Raw genomic sequence first — 24902 nt, forward strand, 5'->3', positions numbered from 1 at the left:
TAGCAACTTTTGAAATATATTTCAATGATTTATGCATATTCAAAAGGACTTCTTAATCTATGAAATTAATGATCCTCTGGTGCCACATGAAGTCGTGGGCATTATATTATATCAGGGTCTTACCTTCCATTATGATTTGGCACCCCCTGGAGGTTCAAATGTTATGTTGGCTGTATGAAAGAAGTTAATTGGGTACGAGGCTGTGAGACGGCTAATAAGCAAGTTGCTCCCATTCTAAAAGGAGAGAATTGGAGTGTGACAGCAAGGCAAAGGGCTGGACTCAAGCGCGATTGACATGTAAAGGTAATTTCCGATTGAGACGATTTATGCAGTGTTTACCATGAACGCATTCGCTGCGAACGCGAGAACATTGCCTTTAAATTGCAATCGCACTTAACTTCCACGATACGAATTGAGACAAGCCTAAATCTAAATTCAACAAATTGCGGAGTTGATCTATAAAAAACGTTGATCTAATATTGCCATAAGGTTGCCACACTGACTGAAAATAAATTGTAAACATGGCAACAGTAATTTCTGACCAGACACTAAATATGGTGCTGGCAGCTGATAAACTTTTAAAGCTTGTCTAAATGGACAAATACAACAAATGATTCAAAATGTTAAACTTTATTTTACATTTTAGAGAACTAAAATTAAAGAGTTCAATATCAGTACACAAGTGATATGATTCCTGCTGGCGAGTTCAATCATAAATTATCCAAAACCCTGTAGAATTGACTCAAGTCATACAAGTCATTCCCCTTTACGGCGGTAAAATAATTCAGGAATGTCCTGTCAATCCGACTGAAATTTTACATTTTTAAGCAAATCAAAAAGAAATCTACGGAATACTTGAAATAAAAGCCTTTACTTAAATCTTTGCACTTCCATTTACAATAATCAATGGCTGTATTGAGACAAAGCATAATCTGACCAAATTAATCTTTCAAAAGCAAGATAACCAAAAAAATGTTTATTATTAATCTGGTCATGTCTTCAAAAAACGGACTGAAATAAAACAAAAACATGATCGTCACTTAATTGCAGGTGATTAGTTAAATAGATTACATTTTAGCACTGCTTTTAAGATTTACTAATTTGAAGGTATAAACCGAATACCTCTGCCCAATTGAGAATGGTCAGTTTTACATTTCAATGGGGGTGGTCCAAGGGGTCTTGTTAGTGAGGTGAAGAATGCCCTTTTCAAACATAAGGCATTCTGCAGCATCTCCACTGTTGGCTTGTTGCCTGCCCCCAACCAACAGTGCATCAAACTCCAGTCTTCAGCTTCCCGAAAATTGACTTCACTCTGGGGTTCTGATGTAAACCTGAGCCGGCAGTGTCCAAGGTCCCTATACATGCGAATTAAAGTGTTCGCAGATCAATTCATGTTAACAGTCCAAAATGTTTAAACTAAATTACTGTCAGGTAGGCAACATACCTAGTCAAATTTTGTTTTATTTGAGAATTCCCTTTGATTCACAAAACATATAAAATGCATTCAAAAACACTAACACAAAATGTCAATAGCTCGTCAAACGCTTGCCACTTCACCCTCTTAAGACACACCGAGTTCACATGCACCGTCACACAATCCTCCAAGCTCCCCCAGTGCTCTCAACACAGACAATCACCAACAGCAGGTCACATTTTCACACGGAAAGGGGAAGGAACAAGAAGAAAATGAAGCACACACACCATACAGCATTCACATCAAATCAGACAGCAAGAAAGGATACAAATATTCATAGCGCTAAACATTCCATTGTGTTTAAGATTAAGCTTGATAGAAATAGAGAAAGGAGACCTTAGGGATCTCAAGATACGATGAATGTCCTTTTGATGGTCATATGGAACACACTCGCACAAAGCCACAGGTTCTTCTCAACTCTCGCAGACATCTGTCTCTTCAGCATCGCACAACCAGTCCTTTTCACACTGCTTTTTCCACACTCAGTCTCTCACTCTTTGGCCACTACCAATCGCTTTGTTCTCAAGTGATAAAGCAGACAAGATGTTTTGATCCATGAAAAGGGGAGATAAAGACAACACCCACCGTCTAACACAGTATATGCAGAGTGAAGCTGTGTCTTTTGATGGCAAAGCATTTACACATGGGAAGAGGGGTACTGATGCCGAGTTTGGTCGAACATTACTGCCAATGAGGGGCTTCTTTCCAGGAAATTCGAAGGGAAAAAAAGAGTTAACTGTTGAAGAGATTTTCATGAAGGCGTTTCCATAAAACGGCAAACAAAAAAGACAATCAACTGCATACAGAGATTAAACCTCAAGCCCAATTCAAGACCATATACAGGTGGTTTAGGGGGGCTTTCGTGATACTCGTGCATCTCAGAAATATCTACTTAGCATGCAGAGTGATCATGTCACGTCTTAAACTAAATAACTTTTTCTCAAGGAAAAGAAAATGACATGTAGTGTAGCAGTCTAAAGAACTTTACACTTCAACCACTCTGTGCACTCATCTCCTACAGAACTAGTCACACACACAAACATATGAATACTCAAATGTCTTCTTTAACAAAATGAAAGGCAATATAGTTTTAAATAGCAGGGACATAAGATATGACTAACTCTTTCTTGCCCCTCAAAATACTTACCAGATTAATCTAGAAAAAAGACTTTAAATCAAAGTTTTCTACATTCCCCAACCTGATGATTTTGACTCCATAGAGGTGCCAAATCCGGAGCTGAACCCACTGCTGGAGGCAGAGTTGGTGCCTGCAGCCCACCCTAGGCTAGCTGAGCTGGGGCTGCTGTAACTGGTGCTATTAGAACTATAGGCCTGGCTCTGATCTCGAGTGGCACTGGTCTGCCCGGCGGCGGCAGTGCCTGCCGAATTGGTCTGACCCTGCTGGTTAGCAAGCATACCCATCATGCCCCAGCTGCTCTGCAGAGCGGCGGCCATCATGGCTGGGTTAAGACTAAGCCCCCCGAAATTCACCCCGCTACTGCCACTGCTCCCTAGCCCTCCACGACCACCGCCATAGCCCTGGCCCCCGAACGCACCAGCCCCACGATCCATCATTTGCCTACTATTATTGTGCTTAGGCTCAGCGTTGGAGATGTGCACGCTGACACCCTTGATGATCAGGTCCTCTCCGCACAGGGCTGAGGCAACCTAGACAGAGAGGGGGTAGGAGATGATTCAACAAGCAAACCAACCAGAATATAATCTGCACACAACAGGTTGAGCAACGGCCATTGGAAAACATACCTGGTCATCTGCGAAAGTGACAAAGGCGAAAGCCCGGAAGGGTTTGGGAATGAAGACATCGGTGACCTCGCCATACTGCATGAAGAACTGCCGGAGCTCATCAGTGGTTATGTCCTCTGTGCAGCGGCCAACAAAGATTTTACGGCTGCGCATGGGCTCATCGGGTCCTGCCTATCGTGACAAGAAAAGAGTGAAAGCACTTAAATATTTTACCTGAACTGGGAATAGAACACAATTGAGACTTTAGAGGAAAGGATTAAAATAAGCAGGTACTCCTTAAACATTGATGAAATACCTTAGAGTTGGGTAGTTTGCAGTCACACCATCTTCCGTCAATCATGTGTCGCTGAGAAATCACTTTGGATTGAGTCTCGTACTCAGTGAAACGAACAAAGCCAAAACCCTTTGAGTTCCCAGTCTTAACATCTCTTTTGACCTGCGTGCAGAGAGACAGAGAGAGCGAGAGAGAGGTATGATTATTGACATGCATGCTACCTCCATGAAGTACATCAACCATTAAACAAAATGTTGATTAGGTTGGGTTACCTGCACCATGATGACTTCTCCAAAAGTGGCGAAGTAGTCTTTCAAATCTTGCTCAGATGTTTTCCAAGGCAAACCAAGGATAATGAGGTCTGATGTTTTCTCGATACTCCTCTTCATTTTAACCGCAGAGGCAGCATCCATTTCATCCATTTTCCTTTTGTTATCTGACACAGGAATGCAAAATGTTGTATGACATTATGATAGTGATAAGACAAAATCAGGAGGATGAACAATGTTAAAATACTTGGTCATTGGCCTAAACAAACTAACTAGCTAAGAAATATAAATGTTAGGTAGATCTAGCTAGTATACCCTATGGAGACAGACCCTACGGAGCTACGCTTAACGCGTAGCAATGTCGCCGTAGTGCGCTCCGACATTCTACGTACTCCCATACCATATGAAAATTGTAACGCTGCATATCATTCCTTGCATAGCCATGGCAGTATTGTGTAGGCAATGAAGCTCACTTGGTTCCTTGATCTGACCTATAGGCTATTCATCAAAGTAACCTATTTTGCGTTGATAAATACATTTAATCTCAGTGACTGTTCAAACAATAAACCAAACATTGTAGCCTCATTAGAATCCCTCTAATAGTAATAACTATATAGATTCCAGGCTATTGGTAAAAACAGCTGCGAGCTGCGTTTTCTCTGCAACCAAATCATGAGAACATTCTATTTTAGCTAATATGGGTGTGAATACATTGAAGCAGCATATCAAATTGGGATAATGTTGTAGGTTACACTGGCAAGTATACAAATATTTGCCGGGGCATATTATTTCATTAGAAATCTGATTATTTCAAATGGCGATGTGGGAAGCTAATCAACTTCAAAATCACCTTGACTTCAAGATTGCTGTCTCGGTTTAGCTTGGCATTAAATAAGCACCCTATTTGGCATTGCTATAATATATAAAATCGCAGTCACTGTTCAAACAAACCAAACATTGTAGCCTTATTTTTGGGTGTCTTTACCCCTTTTTCTCTCCAATTTTGTGATATCAAAAAAGGTAGTTACAGTCATGTCCCATCGCTGCAACTTCCGTACGGACTCGGGAGAGGCGAAGGTCGAGAGCCATGCGTCCTCCGAAACACAACTCTGCCAAGCTGCACTGCTTGCTTAACGCGGAAGCCAGTCGTTGGTGACTGCCAAGGAGCCGTTCGAGGGCGATGGGACAAGGAAATCCCGGCTGGCCAAACCCTCCCCTAACCCGGACGAAGCTGGGCCAATTGTGCGCTGCCTCATGGGATTGAATCCGGGTCTATAGCGACGCCTCAAGCTCCGCCTTAGATCGCTGTGCCACTCGGGAGGCCCCAAAAACATTTTGACCGATAGATCATTTTTTAAATAATTGCTTAGATACTCCTAGAAAACCAGTGGTCCAAATCTAATTTTTACCCGTGTAGGATGGCCACAATTAGGGTGACTAAATCAATGGGAGGCCAAAAAAATAAATACATTTAATTATTATTTTTTTAATTCAGGAAAATAGCATTGCGTCAGCTAGGCTGGAAGCTGTGCGAGAATTAAGGCAAAACTTACAGAATCACAGTTGAACTCATCCTTCTTCGAGGCCATAAAACAGAGGTAAGATAGATATTTTCATATTTTAGTATACACTTCATATAATGCGAAATTCCTATTCTTTTTAGAAGATCTCACAAACAAGCATATCTCTGAAATGTCAGAGCACACCGCAAGCTTTATATTTTCAAAGCCTTTTACATTTAATTCAGCTCGTGTCATGTGAATGTAGCTTTTTGAGACCCGCTTTAACAACTTTGCTGATGACCACCATAACATTTAAAATCCTCAAAAGTGCGAGAAAGCAGCACCGCTGTCAAGAGAGCTTGGTGCTTATTATCAGATGCATTAGGTTATGAAATCCAACTTTTTGATATGTTAGAGAAAGATCCAACTGAACGAGTCGGAACATTAAGAATCACATTTTTCTTAGTAAAATGTACTTTATAACATAAGTGAAATGTCATCACCAAAGCACGTTTTCACCCACTGTGGCCAGTGGGTTGACACCCTACTTATCAGTATCCCCCAAAAATGTATTTTGTTTAGAAGTGATAGTGTTATTCTAGGTTATTTGTAGGGTGGTAGGTGATGCGACATACAAATGGACACTATATGAGAAATCTACAAAAATCAGCAGTAAACAAATCGATTTTCCATGTCTAAAAATCACAATACCATTATGAAATATACGCGATATGAGCCAAAATGTAAAGCAAGTGCCGTGCTCAGAGCATTGAACTCCGTGGGACAGCCTTTTTTGTGAAAACAGGGAGGGAAAAAAAGAGAAAATAAATTAAAAAAGTGTCTTCATATTTGCTTTGGGCGGAAGATATTCCTCCTACCAGAGTAAGATCGACGTGACATTGAATTGCTAATAAGTATTGCAGCGGCATATGAAAATGGAGTTTCGTGAAAATCTCCAAATCCTAGGATAAAAAAATGTAATACATTTAATACCGTCTTTGTCTCAGAAAATATTTGTAATGTGGTTAACCTTAAATCGAAATGCTAATTATTCAAATTTAAAATGTTACAATTCAACCAGACAGCACCCTTAGAGCGTGGGAAAGGCCGCACTTGACCGTTGCACTTGAATCATTCCCACGGTGAATGGTTAGGCCAGCGGCGCTATGAAACCACACACTATTCCAGAGACTTTGATATTACAGGCCGCAATTGATATGGTGAAAACAATGTGTGGAGGGGGCAGAGGCACAGAAACTCACATCAATACCTTTGTCAGATAACACTGAAACTAAGAATTGATGATGTAGCTAGCAATCAAGAGGAAACTGACTGGACGACTCAAACTCCCCACCTTATGCACTCCAAATGGACGTTAGCTGTGAGGGCCGAGATGCATTTACTTTTGTTCGCTACAAGTCAGGGGATGCAATTCACGAGGACTATTGTTCTGTCTCACGATTCCCAAGCATGAAACGTCAAAGGGGATGTTCAGTTAGCTGCGTGGCTATATTGGCAATTCCATGGGATCGAATGGTGAGCATTTGCACAGATAAACTCCATCTATCCCGGGACGGCAAGCAGGCCTCTGTACTCTAGTTATGAATGGGTCTCCTATATGGACACATTGTAGGATACACCCACAGCCATCTATAAAATGGACACACCGAGAGCAACTGGCATCAATAGAGCTGAGCGCAGAACTTAGACATGCAGCAGGCAACTTTGATAAATGACGTCGCACACGCCTGTTTGCATAACTATGTAGAGATATAGTATCAGAGCATGACAATGTTCTATTTCACACCAAGGCTTGGTGGTTATCGAGGGAGGGTGGTAGAAAAAAAATCTTTCCAATTGAGAGAGGAATTTGTCAATCCAACGGATATAAAAAAAACGACTTGACTTTCTGAGTAATGAAAATAAAATGTGTCTCCTTGCCTATGTAACAGACATGTTTAGGAAAATGAACGAACTGAACGCAAACATGCAGGGGAAAAAAACCTATTCTACAGATGACTGAATCAGTGATATACGTTTGACTGCGATCCTAAGCTCAGATGACATGCCGGTAAGTGAAAATCGAACAGCTGATCGAGCTGTCCGAAAGCTGCAGACAAAATATTCAAGGGATATTATGGAGGAGTTTTGGTTTCTGACTCAAATGGAATACTGTGCCGTCTCCCTCCGAGCATTGAAACACTAATTCAGTGCCCTCGTCTGCATTAAAAACAAATATTGATCCAAGTTGTATGTGACAGGAAAAATGAGGTGTACACTGTCGACCACACCCCCTGACTTCGACATGCATCAAGCATACCCATCTCATTAGTGGTGATGAGATCCTTTTTCTTTTGTCAGACTAATTTTCAAATGACTGTCATAGCCCCACATTAAAAGTATATAATGGTGAGTTGAGAAAACAGCCGTTAGAATGTTTTGCAATTGACTGCCATATTGTGAAACACCGAGTTTAAATGTATTTTGCTAAGGTGCAAAAATATTTGGCTAAGGTGCATGTAAACTTTCGACTTCAACTGTAAATACACAGTAAGAGTCAAGTTGACACACCTACTCATTCAAGGGTTTTTCTTTATTTTTTTACTACATTGTAGAATAATAGTGAAGACATCAAAACTATGAAATAACACATATGGAATCATGTAGTAACGAAAAGTGTTAAATCAAAATATTTTATATTTGAGATTCTAACCTTTGCCTTGACGATAGCTTTGCACACTCTTGGCATTCTCTCAACCAGCTTCACGTGGAATGCTTTTGGACATAAATATGGAGTTCAACGAACAAAATGGTAATTTCTTGTGGAAGTGGGAGTCCTGGGAGTGCATTCCGACGAAGATCAGCAAAGTGAAGATTTATAATACTAATTCTGAGTTTTGTTGACTCCAGAACTTGGCGGGTAACTGTATAGCTCTGTACTCAGAATATTGAACAATGTGCTTTCGCCGTAAAGCTATTTTGAAATCTGACACAGCGGTCTCTGAACATCACGCGCCAATGTGAAATGGGGTTTTTGGATATAAATATTAACTTTATCTAACAAAACATACACAATACATGTAACATTGAGTCCTGGGAGTGTCATCTGATGAAGATCGTCAAAGGTTAGTGATTAATTTTAGCTGCATTTCTGGTTTTTGTGACGCCTCTCCTTGCTTGGAAAATGGCTGTGTGATTTTTCTTGTCTTAGTGCTGTTCTAACATAATCTAATGTTATGCTTTCGCCATGAACCCCTTTTGAAATCGGACAATGTGGTTGGATTAACGAGAAGTGTATCTTTAAAATGGGATATAATAGTTGTATGTTTGAGAAATTTGAATTATGAGATTTTTGTTGTTTTGAATTTGCCGCCCTGCTATTTCACTGGCTGTTGAATAGTGTGTCCCGCGGGTGGGACGCTAGCGTCCCACATACCCCAGAGAGGTTAATTACAATTTAGCAGATTAACACTGGAGTGATAGATAAGCAGATGATGCGCAAATAGTGATACTGGTGTGCAAAAGAGCAGAAAAGTAAATAAAAACAATATGGGGATGAGGTAGGTAGATTGGGTGTGCTATTTACAGATGGACTATGTACAGCTGCAGCGATCGGTTAGCTGCTCAAATAGCTGATGTTTAACCTCTAGGGTAGGGGGCAGTATTTTCACGGCCGGATAAAAAACGTACCCGATTTAAACTGGTTACTACTCTTTTCCAGAAATGAGAATATGCATATAATTGGTAGATTTGGATAGAAAACACCCTAAAGTTTATAAAACTGTTTGAATGGTGTCTGAGTATAACAGAACTCATATGGCAGGCCAAAACCTGAGACGATTCCATACAGGAAGTGCCCTCTCTGACCATTTCTTGTGCTTCTGTGGCATCTCTGTCGAAAATACAGGATCTCTGCTGTAATGTGACAATTTCTAAGGCTCCCATAGGCTCTCTGAAGGCGCCAGAAAGTGGAATGAGATCTCTGCTGTCTCTGGGCTAGGTACAGGAGCGCTGTTTGTGAGTGGTCAGGCTGGTGGCTCAGAGACAGGAGATGCGCGGCCCCGAGAAGTGGCCATGTTTTTCTTTCAGCCTTTGAACGAAAACAACGTCACCCGGTTGGAATATTATCGCTATTTTACGAGACAAATAGCATAAAAATTGATTTTAAACAGTGTTTGACATGCTTCGAAGTACGGTAATGGAATATTTTGAAATTTCTTGTCACAACATGTGTCCGCGCGTCACCGTTCGGATAGGGACCTGAACGCACGGACAAAACAGAGGATATTTGAACATAACTATGGATTATTTTGAACCAAATAAACATTTGTGGTTGAAGTAGAAGTCCTGGGAGTGCATTCTGACGAAGAACAGCAAAGGTAATCCAATTTTTCTTATAGTAATTCTGAGTTTAGTGAACGCCAAACTTGGTGGGTGTCAAATTAGCTAGCCCGTGATGGCGAGATATCTACTCAGAATATTGCAAAATGTGCTTTTGCCGAAAAGCTATTTTAAAATCTGACGCCGCGATTGCATAAAGGAGTTCTGTATCTATAATTCTTTCAATAATCGTTATGTATTTTTTAAACGATTATCAAGAGTAATTTAGTAAATTCACTGGAAGTTTTCGGTGTGTTTGCTAGTTCAGAACGTCACATGCTAATGTAAAAAGCTGGTTGATATAAATATGAACTTGATTGAACAAAACATGCATGTATTGTATAACAATGTCCTAGGTGTGTCATCTGATGAAGATCATCAAAGGTTAGTGCTGCATTTAGCTGTGGTTTGGGTCTATGTGACATGTATGCTTGCTAGAAAAATGGCTGTGTGAATATTTCTGGCTGGGTACTTTAACATAATCTAATGTTTTGCTTTCGTTGTAAAGCCTTTTTGAAATCGGACAATGTGGTTAGATTAACGAGAGTCTTGTCTTTAAAATTGTGTAAAATAGTCATATGTTTGAGAAATTGAAGTTATAGCATTTTTAAGGTTTTTCGTATTTTGCGCCACTTGATTCCACTGGCTGTTGACTAGGTGGGACGATTTCGTCCCACATACCCGAGAGAGGTTAAGGTTAAATCAGGGAAATATACGTCTCCAGCTTCAGCGATTTTTGCAATTCGTTCCAGTCACTGGCAGCAGAGAACTGGAAGGAAAGGCGGCCATAGGAAGTGTTGGCTTTGGGGATGACCAGTGAGATATACCTGCTGGAGCGCGTGCTACGGGCGGGTGTTGTTATGGTGACCAGTGAGCTGAGATAAGGCGGAGCTTTACCTAGCATAGACTTATAGATGACCTGGAGCCAGTGGGTCTGGCGACGAATATGTAGCAAGGGCCAGCTGACTAGAGCATACAGGTCACAGTGGTAGGTGGTATAAGGGGCTTTGGTAACAATAACGGTAAGTTTGGCGGCGTGAGTGAAGGAGGCTTTGTTGCGAAACAGAAAGACGATTCTAGATCGGAGATGTTTAATATGAGTCTGGAAGGAGTTTACAGTCTAGCCAGACACCAGGTACTTCTAGTTGTCCACATATTCTAGGTCAGAGCCATCCAGGGTAGTGACGCTAGTCGGGCGGGTGGGTGCGGGCAGCGAACGGTTGAAAAGCATGCATTTGGTTTTACTAGCATTTAAGAGCAGTTGGAGGCCACGGAAGGAGTGTTGCATGGCATTGAAGGTGGTTTGGAGGTTAGTTAACCTGTCTGGGCTAGGGGGCAGTATTTTCACGGCCGGATGAAAAACGTACCCAATTTAAACAGGTTACTACTCTGGCACAGAAACGAGAATATGCATATTATTAGTAGATTTGGATAGAAAACACTCCAAAGTTTCTAAAACCGTTTGAATGGTGTCTGAGTATAACAGAACTCATATGGCAGGCAAAACCCTGAGAAAAATCCAAGCAGGAAGTGAAAAGTCAGAATTGTAGTTCTTCTTTTGATTCTCTATCGAAGCTACAGTGTCTGTGGGGTGACGTTGCACTTCCTAAGGCTTCCATTGGCTGCCTAAAGCCTTCAGAAAGTGGTTTGAGCATTTTCCTGTCACTGGGCAGATAATAGGAGCTCAGTTACTGAGTGGTCTGCCTGGCAACAAAGGGATTGGATATGCTTGGTCCCGCGAGCGCGCCCCTCCTTTTTCTTCTTGAATGAATATACTATTGTCCGGTTGGAATAATATCGCAATTCTACGTTAAAAATACCATAAAGATTGATTTTAAGCGTTTGACATGCTTCTAAGTACAGTAATGGAACATTTTGACTTTGTCTCTCGTTCCGCGCTCGCGCATCATGCTTTTGGATAGTGACCTGAACGCACGAACAAAACGGAGGTATTTGGACATAAATATGGATTATTTGGAACAAAAACAAAATTTCTTGTGGAAGTAGCAGTCCTGGGAGTGCATTCTGACAAAGATCAGAAAAGGTAATACAATATTTCTAATACTAATTCTGAGTTTAGGTTGCCCCGAATTTGGCGGGTGTCTGAATAGCTCACCGTGATGGCTGAGCTATGTACTCAGAATATTGAAAAATGTGCTTTATCCGTAAAGCTATTTTAAAATCTGACACAGCGGTTGCAAAGAAGTAGTCTATCTATAATTCTTAAAATAATTGTTATGTATTTTGTTAACGTTTATGATGAGTATTTTTGTAAATTGATGTGCACATTCACCGGACGTTTTGGTGGGAATACATTTTCTGAACATACACGCGCCAATGTAAAATGCTGTTTTAGGATATAAATATGAACTTTATCGAACAAAACATACATGTAGTGTGTAACATAATGTCCTAGGAGTGTCATCTGATGAAGATCGTCAAAGGTTAGTGCTTCATTTCGCTGTGTTTTGGGTTTTATTGACACATGTCCTTGCTTGGAAAATGGATGTGTGATTATTTTTGTCTATGTACTCTCCTAACATAATCGAATGTTTTGCTTTCGCTGTAAAGTCTTTTTGAAATCGGACAATGTGGTTACATCAAGGAGACGTGCATCTTTAAAATGGTGTAAAATAGTCGTATGTTTGAGAAACTTGAATTATGACATTGTTGTTTTTGAATTTGCCGCCCTGATATTTCACTGGCTGTGTCCCGCAGGTGGCGTCCCACCTAGTCCATAGAAGTTAACAGTGTCCAAAGAAGGGCCAGATGTATACAGAACGGTGTTGTCTGCGTAGAGGTGGATCAAAGCCTACTTATTATAATGATCATATTAATGTAATAATAAGGAGACTAAGAAAAAGGAGGGTAAGGAGCGAGAGCCGCGTGTATATTATGTGTGGCAAAAAGGTGCGTTTACATTACAACGTTTGGAAGTGTTAAGACTAAATAAGCAATACCAGAGCCTTTATTACAGCATAACAAAGATTAAAAACAGACGAATTTGTGAAACTGCTTTATCCAACATTTTGCGGTTGCGTGAGGCTTGGTGCTCAAGGAATCAGTAGGCTATTAAACAAACACTCAAAAAGGCAAAATAAGCAGGATCTGTCTTAGTTCTGTGTGGGTGTGAGATATCTATATATACACAGTGCATTCGGAAAGTATTCAGACCCCTTAACTTTTTCCACATTTTGTTATGTTACAGCCTTATTCTAAAATTGATTAATTTGCCCCCCTCCCCATCAACCAACACACACTATCCCATAATGACAAAGCAAAAACCGTTTTTTTTAGAAATGTTTGCAAATATATTAAACATAAAAAACAAATACCTTACGTACATAAGTATTCAGACACTTTGCTATACGACTACAAATTAAGCTCAGGTGCGTCCTGTGTCCATTGATCATCCTTGAGATGTTTCTTCAACTTGATTGGAATCCACCTGTGGTAAATTCAATTGATTGGACATGATTTGGAAAGGCACACACCTGTCTATATAAAAAGGCCCAGAGTTGACAGTGCATGTCACAGCAAAAACCAAGCCATGAGGTCAAAGGAATTGTCCGTCGAGCTCAGACAGGATTGCGTCGAGGCACAGATCTGGGGAAGGGAACCAAAACAATGTCTGCAGCATTGAAGGTTCCCAAGAACACAGTGGCCTCCATCATTCTTAAATGAAAGAAGTTTGGAACCACAAAGACTTTTCCCAGAACTGGCCAAACTAAGTAACTGGTGGAGAAGGGCCTTGGTCAGGGAGGCTACCAAGAACCCAATGGTCACTTTGTCAGAGCTCCAGAGTTCCTCTGTGGAGATGGTGGTCCTTCTGGAAGGTTCTTCCATCTCTGCAGAACTCCACCAATCAGGCCTTTATGGTAGAGTGGCCAGACGGAAGAAACTCCTCAGTAAAAGGCACATGGCAAACCGTTTGGAGTTTCCCAAAAGGCACCTAAAGTCTCGCAGACCATGAGAAACAAGATTCTCTGGTTTGACAACCAAGATTAAACTCTTTGGCCTGAACGCCAAGCGTTGCGTCTGGAGGAAACCTGGCACCATCCCTACGGTGAAGCACGGTGGCAGCATCATACTCTGGGGATGGTTTTTAGTGGCAGGGACTGGGAGACTAGTCAGGAATGAGGGTAAGATGAACAGAGCAAAGTATAGAGATCCTTGATGAAAACCTGCTCCAGAGTGCTCAGGACCTCAGATTGGGGCAAAGATTCACCTTCCAACAGGACAACGACCCTAAACACACAGCCAAGACAACGCAGGATTAGCTTTGGGACAAGTCTCAATGTCCTTGAGTGGCCCAGCCAGAGCCCGGAATTGAACCCGATCGAACATCTCTGGAGAGACCTCAAAATAGCTGTGCAGCAGCGCTCCCCATCCAACCTGACAGAGCTTGAGAGGATCTGCAGAGAGGAATGGGAGAAACTCCTCAAATACAGGTGTGCCAACTTGTAGCGTCATACCCAAAAAGACCCGAGGCTGTAATATCTGCCAAAGGTGCTTCAACAAAGTACTGAGAAAAGAGCCTGAATACTTATGTAAATGTGATCTTTTTTATTTTGTTTTATTTTATAAATTTGCAAAACAGTTTTTGCTTTGTCATTATGGGGTGTTGTGTGTAGCTTGATGAGGGAAAAAAATCTATTTAATCAATTTTTGAACAAAGCTGTAACATAAAATGTGAAAAAAGTAAAGGGGTCTGAATATTGTCTGAAGGCGCTGTATATATGGATGATTTATAAAGCCAGGCACATTTAACAGGCAGGCTATTGATTTTAGACCTAATTAAGTTGGGGTTTCCCCTCTTCTCAATTTTCTTAGACAATTAAGTCAAGGGCTGTTTCTTCATCTCCTTACTCCAATATGCTGGTTAATTTTGCTATTATGCACACAGCAACATAGGGAAAGGCACAAATTCAATGACGCACTGAAGATTATGTTTCAGAACTACGTATAGCAACCGCTATCCAATGTTATAAAAAAAAAATGTTGTTGGTGTTGTACCATTATTTTTACATAACCATATACAATGTTTATATCTTAGAGTGATGAATTGTGCCATCCCTGTGGCCTCCACAATGGATTAGTCCACTGAGACAGGTGCGAATCAGACCGGTGCCTTGTGCACCATGAAAAGATATATATTTGCGACCGCTCGACTAAAATCTCAGTCGACCAACAGCCTGTGGCCCAAACAATCGACCAGTAGAGAAAGTAGAGCTTCATAGCTATGTTTCGATGTTTGGGCTGTCAGGGATTGGTCCAAATTCATGTTCCTCCACCCCCCATTTCCATTACAAGTGCTAGCTTGCTAACTGTGTGGGAGTGCTTGACGCCGTTCACTGAGGTAACTGTGGCGAGGCAGCGTTGCTCGGCATTAGTAATATTGTATCAGTGGCGAATTTGGGGATTTTAATCTTTCAAGTGAAAGCCACCAGAATTCTGTGGCGACAGCCCTACAATAGATAAAAACATAGCTAAATACCGGTGAATTGAAAAATGTGTCCCATCCACCTTGCTGTGCAGCTGGCTAGAGGGCAGTTCACTTTTCTGAGTATGGGCAATTATTTGCTGGAAACAGTGCAGTTTATCATCCCATCAACACCCAAAATAACATTACAACAACCTACTCAGGTGTAGTAGGTCCACCTTAGAAGTAAGCTATGATATTTGACTAGTGTAGCCTTGATGAGAAGTGTGTGTGTGTTCCCAATTACTGTTACCACCCCTGGTGTAGCACACGGGCAATGCCTTACTCCTCAGTGTAGACTCCCAGTTCTGCATAAAACATCAATATATGTTAACAATAAGACCACCTTACTTTAAAAAGGATCTATATATTTTTTTTATTCCATACAGACTAATTAAAATATTATGCATCTAATTTGCATTAAGTAAGATAAAGCTATCCAATTTCATGAATTGTTACTAAGTTTTGCATTAAGATTTGTTAATATAACCACCCTACCCAAAATTGGTCTTAAATGAATGTGATTAAGTATTCCGTATGGCCTCATTTGCATATTAAATGCCTAATTTGTATAATATTGCATATTAATATCCAACATTTTACTTTTATTTGAATCTGTGTTCTACATTATCACTGAAAATGGCATAACAATATAACCACTATATTAAGTGGACAAAACGTGCTGAAATTACGAATCCAGACAGGTGATTAGGTGCCTTTTTGACAAGGGATCTCATTGACCCGTCTTACTTTTTTTACCTTTTCCGATCACTCGAAAACAAGATCTCAGCAATGGTAAGTCCTATCCTCGTGAAATTAAATGTTCTGTGTTGCTGTAAAGCTGCTCTACAACAGGGCTTGGGGATATCAACAAAATATCATATCATGTATTTAAATTGGACGGTATGACGGTATTTTATGCTTTTCAAAAAAAAGTTCAAAATGTGCTTTATGAGCTTCAGGGCGTGAGCCTAGGGTGGCAACACATACATTAAGTAATTTCAATGGGTCTTTCACCATTCTGATTGTTTCATGCTGTTCAATTCAAATTTATTTTCTCAAATTTCTGAATTTCCTGCACTCATTCGAGATCATTTCCACACTGCCACGTAGGGCTGCACGTTATGGGCTAACAATCTTGGCCATATTTTTACCAAATATTGCAATTGCGATTTAGAGCGAAATACTCAGGTTAACTGTTGGACTCATGGAAATAGAATGATTATTTTAATTCTATGGTTAGAATATAATAGTGGGCCATTTGACTAGTGTGACATGACAACGAATTCAAATGCCAGGGAGGAGTTGTGACATGGTAGGAACCAAAGTGTTGATAAGTGTTTCCTAGGGGGCGCTATAATCTTTGGCTACATTGAATGTTCTCTCAGATACTTCATGTAGCTAACGTTCTTGCTTTGCGTATTCCTCTGATTTAGAAGATACTGTTGCACAAACAACATGCTGATTTAGGTCTACACCAATGGTCTAAAGGCTGTATAACTAATTAAGTTTACTCTGACTTAATACGTTTATTAGCTAGCTAGCGATTAGCGGCTAACAAGATTTAAGCACAACTTGCTAAGAAAATACATCAGCAAACAGCTGGTTTGTAAGAAACACTAATAGTGTAATTATAGAATGCTAGTGGATATATATATTAAGAATCAAAGTGAAAACAGCATCGTTGTCATCAACACTGCTGCATTTTCTGCACTGACCATGCAGACTAAACGTGATTGTCTCATGGTAGAGGAACAACAAACGCGCTCCTTGAGATACAAGGGGCGGGGCTAGGTCTGTGTGGAAAGCGACATGGAGAAAGCGGAGAGATGACTTAAGTAGCAAAGTAAACTTTAAAACTGGAAGTTACAAACGGCGTATCACATTTAAATACAGTTATAGAAGGTAAAGTAAAAACCCAACCCATGCATCAATACTGGTATATCGTAAAATACAATATACCACTCAGCCCTTCTCTGTAACATGGAATACAATGTATAACACCAGAACCAAAGTTCCATTCTGACAACTAACACCCTACTACACTGAACAAAAACATAAATGCAACATGAAAAGTGTTGGTCCCACGTTTAATGAGCTTAAATAAAGAATATTTCTGGGATGTTTTTATGCACAAAAAGCTTAATTCTCTCAAATTGCGTGCACAAATGTGTTTACATCCCTGTAAGTGAGCATTTCTTCTTTGCCAAGAAGCGGATTAAAACAGCATGATCATTACACAGGTGCCCGTTATTGTCCCAAGCACAAAGTGCCATTCTAAAATTATAATTTTATCCACAACACAATGCCACATACAGTGAGGGAAAAAAAGTATTTGATCCCCTGCTGATTTTGTATGTTTGCCCAATGACAAAGAAATGATCAGTCTATAATTTTAAAATGGTAGGTTTATTTGAACAGTGAGACAGAATAACAATAAAAATCCAGAAAAACATGTCAAAAATGTTATAAATTGATTTGCATTTTAATGAGGGAAATAAGTATTTAACCCCCTCTCAATCAGAAAGATTTCTGGCTCCAATGTGTCTTTTATACAGGTAACGAGCTGAGATTAGGAGCACACTCTTAACGTGTTGGGGCTAGGGGGCAGTATTTTCCCGGCTGGATAAAAAAACGTACCCGATTTAATCTGGTTACTAATCCTACCCAGTAACTAGAATATGCATATACTTATTATATATGGATAGAAAACACCCTAAAGTTTCTAAAACTGTTTGAATGGTGTCTGTGAGTATAACAGAACTCATTTGGCAGGCAAAACCCTGAGACAGATTCTGACAGGAAGTGGATACCTGATGTGTTGAATTACCTTTAAGCCTATGCCATTGAAAAACACAAGGGCTTATTAATGTTTTGGCACTTCCTATTGCTTCCACTAGATGTCACCAGCCTTTACAAAGTGTTTTGAGTCTTCTACTGTGAGATCTGACCGAACAAGAGCCATGGAACGGTGATGGCCGATTAGACTCTGGCGCGCGAGTTCATGTTGGGTACTCTCGTTCCAATACGTTTTAAAATAGAACGCAATCGTCCGCCTTGAATTTTATTCATGTTCTGGTTAAAAAAGGCACTAATGATTTATGCTATACAACGTTTGACATGTTTGAACGAACGTAAATATATTTTTCCCCCTCGTTCATGAAGTGAAGTCCGGCGGGCTTAGATCATGTGCTAACAACACGGAGCTTTTTGGACATAAATGATGAGCTTTTTTGAACAAAACTACATTCGTTATGGACCTGGGATTCCTGGAAGTGACATCTGATGAAGAGAATCAAAGGTAATGGATTATTTACATAGTATTTTCGATCTCTCCAACATGGCGGTTAGTCTGTATCGCAAAGCGTATTTTTCTGGGCGCAGTGCTCAGATTATTGCAAAGTGTGATTTCCCAGTAAGGTTATTTTTAAATCTGGCAAGTCGATTGCGTTCAAGAGATGTAAATCTATAATTCTTTGAATGACAATATAATATTTTACCAATGTTCTCTAATATTAATTATTTAATTTGTTGTGCTGACTTGACTGCCGGTTATTGGAGGGAAACGATTTCCTGAACATCAACGCCATAGTAAAACGCTGGTTTTGGATATAAATATGAACTTGATAGAACTAAAAACGCATGTATTGTCTAACATAATGTCCTAGGAGTGTCATCTGATGGAGATTGTCAAAGGTTAGTGCATAATTTTAGCTGATTTTATGGTTTTGGTGACGCCCGTCTTTGAATTGACAAAACATTACACACAGCTATTGTCAATGTACTCTCCTAACTTTATGCTTTCGCCGTAAAACCTTTTTGAAATCGGACAACGTGGTTAGATTAAGGAGATGTTTATCTTTCAAAGGGTGTAAGATAGTTGTATGTTTGAAAAATTTGAATTTTGACATTTATTTGGTTTCAAATTTGCCGCTCTTGAAATGCACCTGCTGTTGATAGGGTGCACCACGGGTGGCACGCTAGCGTCCCACATAGCCCCAAGAAGTTAAAGGGAGTGCTCCTAATCTCAGCTTGTTACCTGTATAAAAAAACACCTGTCCACAGAAGCAAACAATCAGATTCCAAACTCTCCACCATGGCCAAGACCAAAGAGCTCTCCAAGGATGTCAGGGACAAGATTGTAGACCTACACAAGGCTGGAATGGGCTACAAGACTATCGCCAAGCAGCTGGGTGAGAAGGTGACAACAGTTGGTGCGATTATTCGCAAATGGAAGAAACACAAAAGAACTGTCAATATCTCACGGCCTGGGGCTCCATGCAAGATCTCACCTCGTGGAGTTGCAATGGTCATGAGAACGGTGAGGAATCAGCCCAGAACTACACAGGAGGATCTTGTCATTGATCAAGGCAGCTGGGACCATAGTCACCAAGAAAACAATTGGTAACACACTACGCCGTGAAGGACTGAAATCCTGCAGCGCCCGCAAGGTCCCCCTGCTCATGAAAGCACATATACATGCCCGTCTGAAGTTTGCCAATGAACATCTGAATGATTCAGAGGACAACTGGGTGAAAGTGTTGTGGTCAGATGAGACCAAAATGGAGCTCTCAACTCGCCGTGTTTGGAGGAGGAGGAATGCTGCCTATGACCCCAAGAACACCATCTCCACCGTCAAACATGGAGGTGGAAACATTATGCTTTAGGGGTGTTTTTCTGCTAAGGGGACAGGACAACTTCACCGCATCAAAGGGACGATGGACGGGGCCATGTACCATCAAATCTTGGGTGAGAACCTCCTTCCCTCAGCCAGGGCATTGAAAATGGGTCGTGGATGGGTATTCCAGCACGACAATGACCCAAAACACACAGCCAAGGCAACAAAGGAGTGGCTCAAGAAGAAGCACATTAAGATCCTGGAGTGCCCTAGCCAGTCTCCAGACCTTAATCCCATTGAAAATCTGTGGAGGGAGCTGAAGGTTCGAGTTGTCAAACGTCAGCCTCAAAACCTTAATGACTTGGAGAAGATCTGCAAAGAGGAGTGGGACAAAATCCCTCCTGAGATGTGTGCAAACCTGGTGGCCAACTACAAGAAACGTCTGACCTCTGTGATTGCCAACCAGGGTTTTGCCACCAAGTACTAAGTCATGTTTTGCAGAGGGGTCAAATACCGATTTCCCTCATTAAAATGCAAATCAATTTATAACATTTTTGACATTAGTTTTTCTGGATTTTGTTGTTGTTATTCTGTCGCTCACTGTTCAAATAAACCTACCATTAAAATTATAGACTGATAATTTCTTTGTCAGTGGGCAAACGTACAAAATCAGCAGGGGATCATACTTTTCTCCCTCACTGTATGTCCAAAATGTTGAAGGAGTGTGCAATTGGCATGCTGACTGCAGAAATGTCCACCAGAGCTTTTGCCAGAGAATTTAATGTTAATTTCTTTACCATAAGCCACCTCCAATGTAATTTCATAGAATTTGGCAGTACGTGCAACCGGCCTCACAACCGCAGACATGTATGGCATGGTGTGGACGAGCAGTTTGCTGACTTCAACGTTGTGAAAAGAGTGACCCACGGTGGCGGTGGGATTATGGTATGGGTAGGCATAAGCTAGACAACACACAATTGCATTTTATTGATGGCAATTTGAATGCACAGAGATACCGTGACGGGATCCTGAGGCCCATTGTTGTGCCACTCATCTGCCACCATCACCTCATGTTTCAGCATGATAATGGCCGGCCCAATGACACAAGGATCTGAACACAATTTCTGGAAGCTGAAAATATCCCAGTTCTTCCATGGCCTGCATACACACCAGACATGTCACCCATTGAGCATGTTTGGGATGCTCTGGATTGATGCATACAACAGCGTGTTCCAATTCCCGCAAATACCCCAGAATTTTGCATAGCCATTGAAGGAAGGAGTGGGACAACGTTCCACAATCAACAGTCTGATCAACTCAATGCGAAGGACATTTGTCACGTTGCATGAGGAAAATGGTGTTCCCACCAGATACTGACCGGTTTTCTGATCCACGGCCCTACATTTTTTTAAGGTATCTGTGACCAACAGATCTGTGTGTGTATTCCCAGTCAAGTGAAATCTATAAATTAGGGACTAATTCATTTACTTCAATTGACTGACTTCCTTATATGAACTGTGACTGAAATTATTATGCTTCCCCCCCCCATGGCTAAAAATGGACACTATCTGATATGCAAAAACATTGCAGCACATCAAATCGGGATAACAGTTACACGGGCAAGTATAAAATTTGGCAGGGCATATTATTTCATTATAAATCATAACACATAGTAATGTGGGAAGCTAATAGACTAGCTAGCGTGCAGTGTTTTGCCAACTTACTAGCAAGGGAAGACGAGACCAGACTTACTTTGCTTTCACACCAAATTAAAAGGCAAGAACAAATATTGCTATTTGGGACTCTGCATCGGTAACATGTTACTAGAAGGTGCACGTTGCTCCCCAAAAAAACAGACTTCACCCAGCGCAAGCAAAGATCTGACGCATGCATTGAGACCCAGGGTTACTGTACCGTAGGCCGCAGACCTGTCACAGAAAGAACAATGAGACAGATATTTCAGATGTACAGTGCGCATTCTGAAAGCATTCGGATCCATTGACTTTTTCACGTCACAGCCTTGTTCTAAAATTTATAAATAAATACAAATCTACACAGGTTATCCCATAATGACAAAGCAAAAAATGGTTTCGAAATTTACATAAATAATCAGACCCTTTGCTATAAGACTCGAAATTGAGCTCAGGTGCATACTGTTTCCATTGATTATCCTTGATATGTTTCTACAACTTGCTGCAGCATTGAAGGACCCCAAGAACACAATGGCCTCCAACATTCTTAAATGAAGAGGTTTGGAATCACCAAGACTCTTCCTAGAGCTGGCCGCCCGGCCAAACTGAGCAATCGGGGGAGAAGGGCCTTGGTCAGGGAACTGACCAAGAACCCGACGGTCACTCTGACAGAGCTCCGGAGTTCCTTTGTGGAGATGAGAACCTTTCAAAAGGACAACCATCTAGGCAGCACTCCACCAATCAGGCCTTTTAAGGACATTATCTTTCATTATTACAGAAGTTACAGAAATTATTTTCAAAACGTTAAATTGATACACCTTTATAGGGTTAGCGTTACATGTTGACTATACCAGACACGTTGCAAAATACATTTACATAAACTCACCAAAAAAAGAAAACGTCCTCTCACTGTCAACTGCATTTATTTCCAGCAAACTTAACGTGTGTAAATATTTATATAAAAATAGCATTCAACAACTGAGACAAACTGAACAAGTTCCACAGACATGTGACTAACAAAAATTGAATAATGTGTCCCTGAACAAAGTTGGTGGCATTGTCATGCTGAAGGGTCATGTCAGGATGAGCCTGCAGGAAGGGTACCACATGAGGGAGGATTATGTCTCCCCTGTAATGCTCAGCTTTGAGATTGCCTGCAATGACATCAAGCTCAGTAAGATGATGCTGTGACACACCGCCCCAGACCATGACGGACCCTCCACCTCGATCCCGCTCCAGAGTACAGGCCTCGGTGTAACGCTCATTCCTTCAACGATAAACGCGAATCCGACCATTGCCCCTGGCGAGACAAAACCGCAACTCGTCAGTTAAGAGCACTTTTTGCCAGTCCTGTCTGATCCAGCGACGGTGGGTTTGTGCCCATAGGTGACTGTTGCCGGTGATGTCTGGTGTGGACCTGCCTTACAACAGGCTTACAAGCCCTCAGTCCAGCCTCTCTCAGCCTATTACGGACAGTCTGAGCACTGATGGGAGGGATTGTGCGTTCCTGGTGTAACTCGGTTGTTGTTGCCATCCTGTACCTGTCCAGCAGGTGTGATGTTCGGATGTACCGATTCTGTGCAGGTGTTGTTACACGTGGTCTGCCACTTCGAGGACGATCAGCTGTCCATCCTGTCTCCCTGTAGCGCTGTCTTAGGCGTCTCACAGTACGGACATTGTAATTTATTGCCCTTACCACACCTGCAGTCCTCATGCCTCCTTGCAGCATGCCTAAGGCACGTTCAGGCAGATGAGCAGGGACCCTGGGCATCTCTCTTTTGGTGTTTTCCAGAGTCAGTAGAAAGGCCTCTTTAGTGTCCTAAGTTTTCATAACTGTGACCTTAATTGCCTACTGTCTGTAAGCTGTTTGTGTCTTAACGACCGTTCCACTGGTGCATGTTCATTAATTGTTTATGGTTCATTGAACAAGCATGGGAAACAGTGTTTAAACCCTTTACAATGAAGATCTGTCAAGTTATTTGGATTTTTACAAATTATATTTGAAAGGCAGGGTCCTGAAAAAGGGCGTCTCTTTTTTTACTGAAGTCCACACTCCAGTCAGTTGTGGCATTTCAGGCAAAATAACAACCCAATATTTTTATACCAGGACAACTTAGCTACGAAAAGCAAGCAAAATTGCCATTAATGTTTAATGCTTTTCGACCTGGCGCCAAATTAATATAATTGGTTTAAGTCAACATGCGCGCGAGGTCTAGTCAGCTTTTAAGTGTTGCAGCATCTGCGTCAATTGGCATGTTCCAAACACCTGTGTGTCAAGGAAGGACGACGCCATAAACGTGTTGTCACTGAAAAATACTGTCGGTTGCAATTGTTATTAATCCAGTTATGAGTGTGTATTTTGCATTTGTAAAATTAAAGTAAAGGGCTTTGTATTTCTAGAACCGTATCACAATTGAGAATCGACTCGTGTAGATGTATTTGGCTGCCAGATCGAGTCTACCTCTGAAAACAACAAGGTCAGTGGACCAAGGGGGTAAAGTTAGGCTCCTTACGAGTACATATTGGTGTAGTTGCTAGCTAACATTAGCAAGTAACGTTAACTAGCTAGCTAGTACAGGTACCAGCAACCATGCAGCTTCATTTCGCCAGCTAACGTTAACTACCAACGTTGCCTCTAAACGAAAACACACCTTACCTTTTGGGTAGTTGACGACGTACACCAGACTACCCCAGTCATTCTCAGGTGCATGCAAGATACCCTCAACTAGACGGACGCCTCGCATGCACTGAGACACAGGGTTCCTGTAACGTAGGCCGCACGCTCCGGGAAACTGGGCTGCAACTGTTGACAGCAAAACAGTCCCATCATCCTCAGATGGGATCTCCATTGGCTCTTCGTTTTCATCCTCTGCCACGCGAATGTACAACTCTGCCATGGTCTCGAAGTTAGATTAGGAAGTAAAGTTAGCAAGCTAGCTAATGGCTAATTCACGTTCAAAGCTAATGGCGCACGCGGGGTTCTGATTGTTAGCAAGCCAGCTAGCAAAGCCAAAGCGATATTCCAATGAGTTTCTAATCTAATTTGGGTAATACAAGTTGAGTGAAAGACAAAAAAATATAGCTAATTTGTGCGTTCACGGGGCAGACAGCAGTTAAAAAAAAATCGATAGATGGTGGCCATGAGAGCTGAAAAGGCCCTGTGTTCCTGGCTAATAAACACCGCACACGCTTGCAACATGAATGGTTAGCAGGATCTCGCACGAATATGATAGGACAATATTTTGTGTATCTTCTTTACTGTTTAAAAAACGAGATCGACCCTGTTAGCAAAATAAATTATACTTGATAAATTATAAGAACCAGTGTAATTACACCTCCAATTTGTGAGGGTAAGGTAAAAAAAATAATAATACGAAAGGCGTCCGCTAATCTCCCTAGCCTTCAAACGTCTAACAAAATGGCCGCTTCTTCTTCGGTGGGGTTCATC

The 24902-nt window shown here is 41.2% G+C and overlaps 1 protein-coding gene across 2 annotated transcripts; it reads right to left on the bottom strand.

The window, feature by feature from the left end:
- Nucleotides 1–614: 614 nt before the first annotated feature.
- Nucleotides 615–24902, bottom strand: LOC115168983 (TAR DNA-binding protein 43). 2 transcript variants are annotated; one of them, XM_029724581.1, is made up of 6 exons: nt 24111–24902; nt 3785–3948; nt 3534–3674; nt 3239–3409; nt 3051–3142; nt 615–2205 (listed from the first exon to the last, which is right to left on the bottom strand). In XM_029724581.1, the coding sequence occupies exons 1-6, from the start codon at nt 24349–24351 to the stop codon at nt 2112–2114; spliced, it is 903 nt and encodes a 300-aa protein (XP_029580441.1). In that variant the 5' UTR covers nt 24352–24902; the 3' UTR covers nt 615–2111. The 2 variants fall into 2 exon arrangements, with proteins under 2 accessions (XP_029580441.1, XP_029580440.1); XM_029724580.1 differs by having other exon boundaries at nt 615–3142; nt 24111–24901.

Source organism: Salmo trutta, chromosome 30, assembly GCF_901001165.1.
Source record: "Salmo trutta chromosome 30, fSalTru1.1, whole genome shotgun sequence".
Classification (NCBI taxonomy): Eukaryota; Metazoa; Chordata; class Actinopteri; order Salmoniformes; family Salmonidae; genus Salmo; species Salmo trutta.

Coding starts and splice junctions, on each gene's coding strand:
- LOC115168983 (XM_029724580.1), bottom strand. CDS start 24,351: ATGGCAGAGTTGTACATTCGCGTGGCAGAGGATGAAAACGAAGAGCCA. Junction 3,949..24,110: donor CGTCGTCAACTACCCAAAAG/GTAAGGTGTGTT, acceptor TTCCTGTGTCAG/ATAACAAAAGGAAAATGGAT. Junction 3,143..3,238: donor TCACTTTCGCAGATGACCAG/GTATGTTTTCCA, acceptor CTCTCTGTCTAG/GTTGCCTCAGCCCTGTGCGG.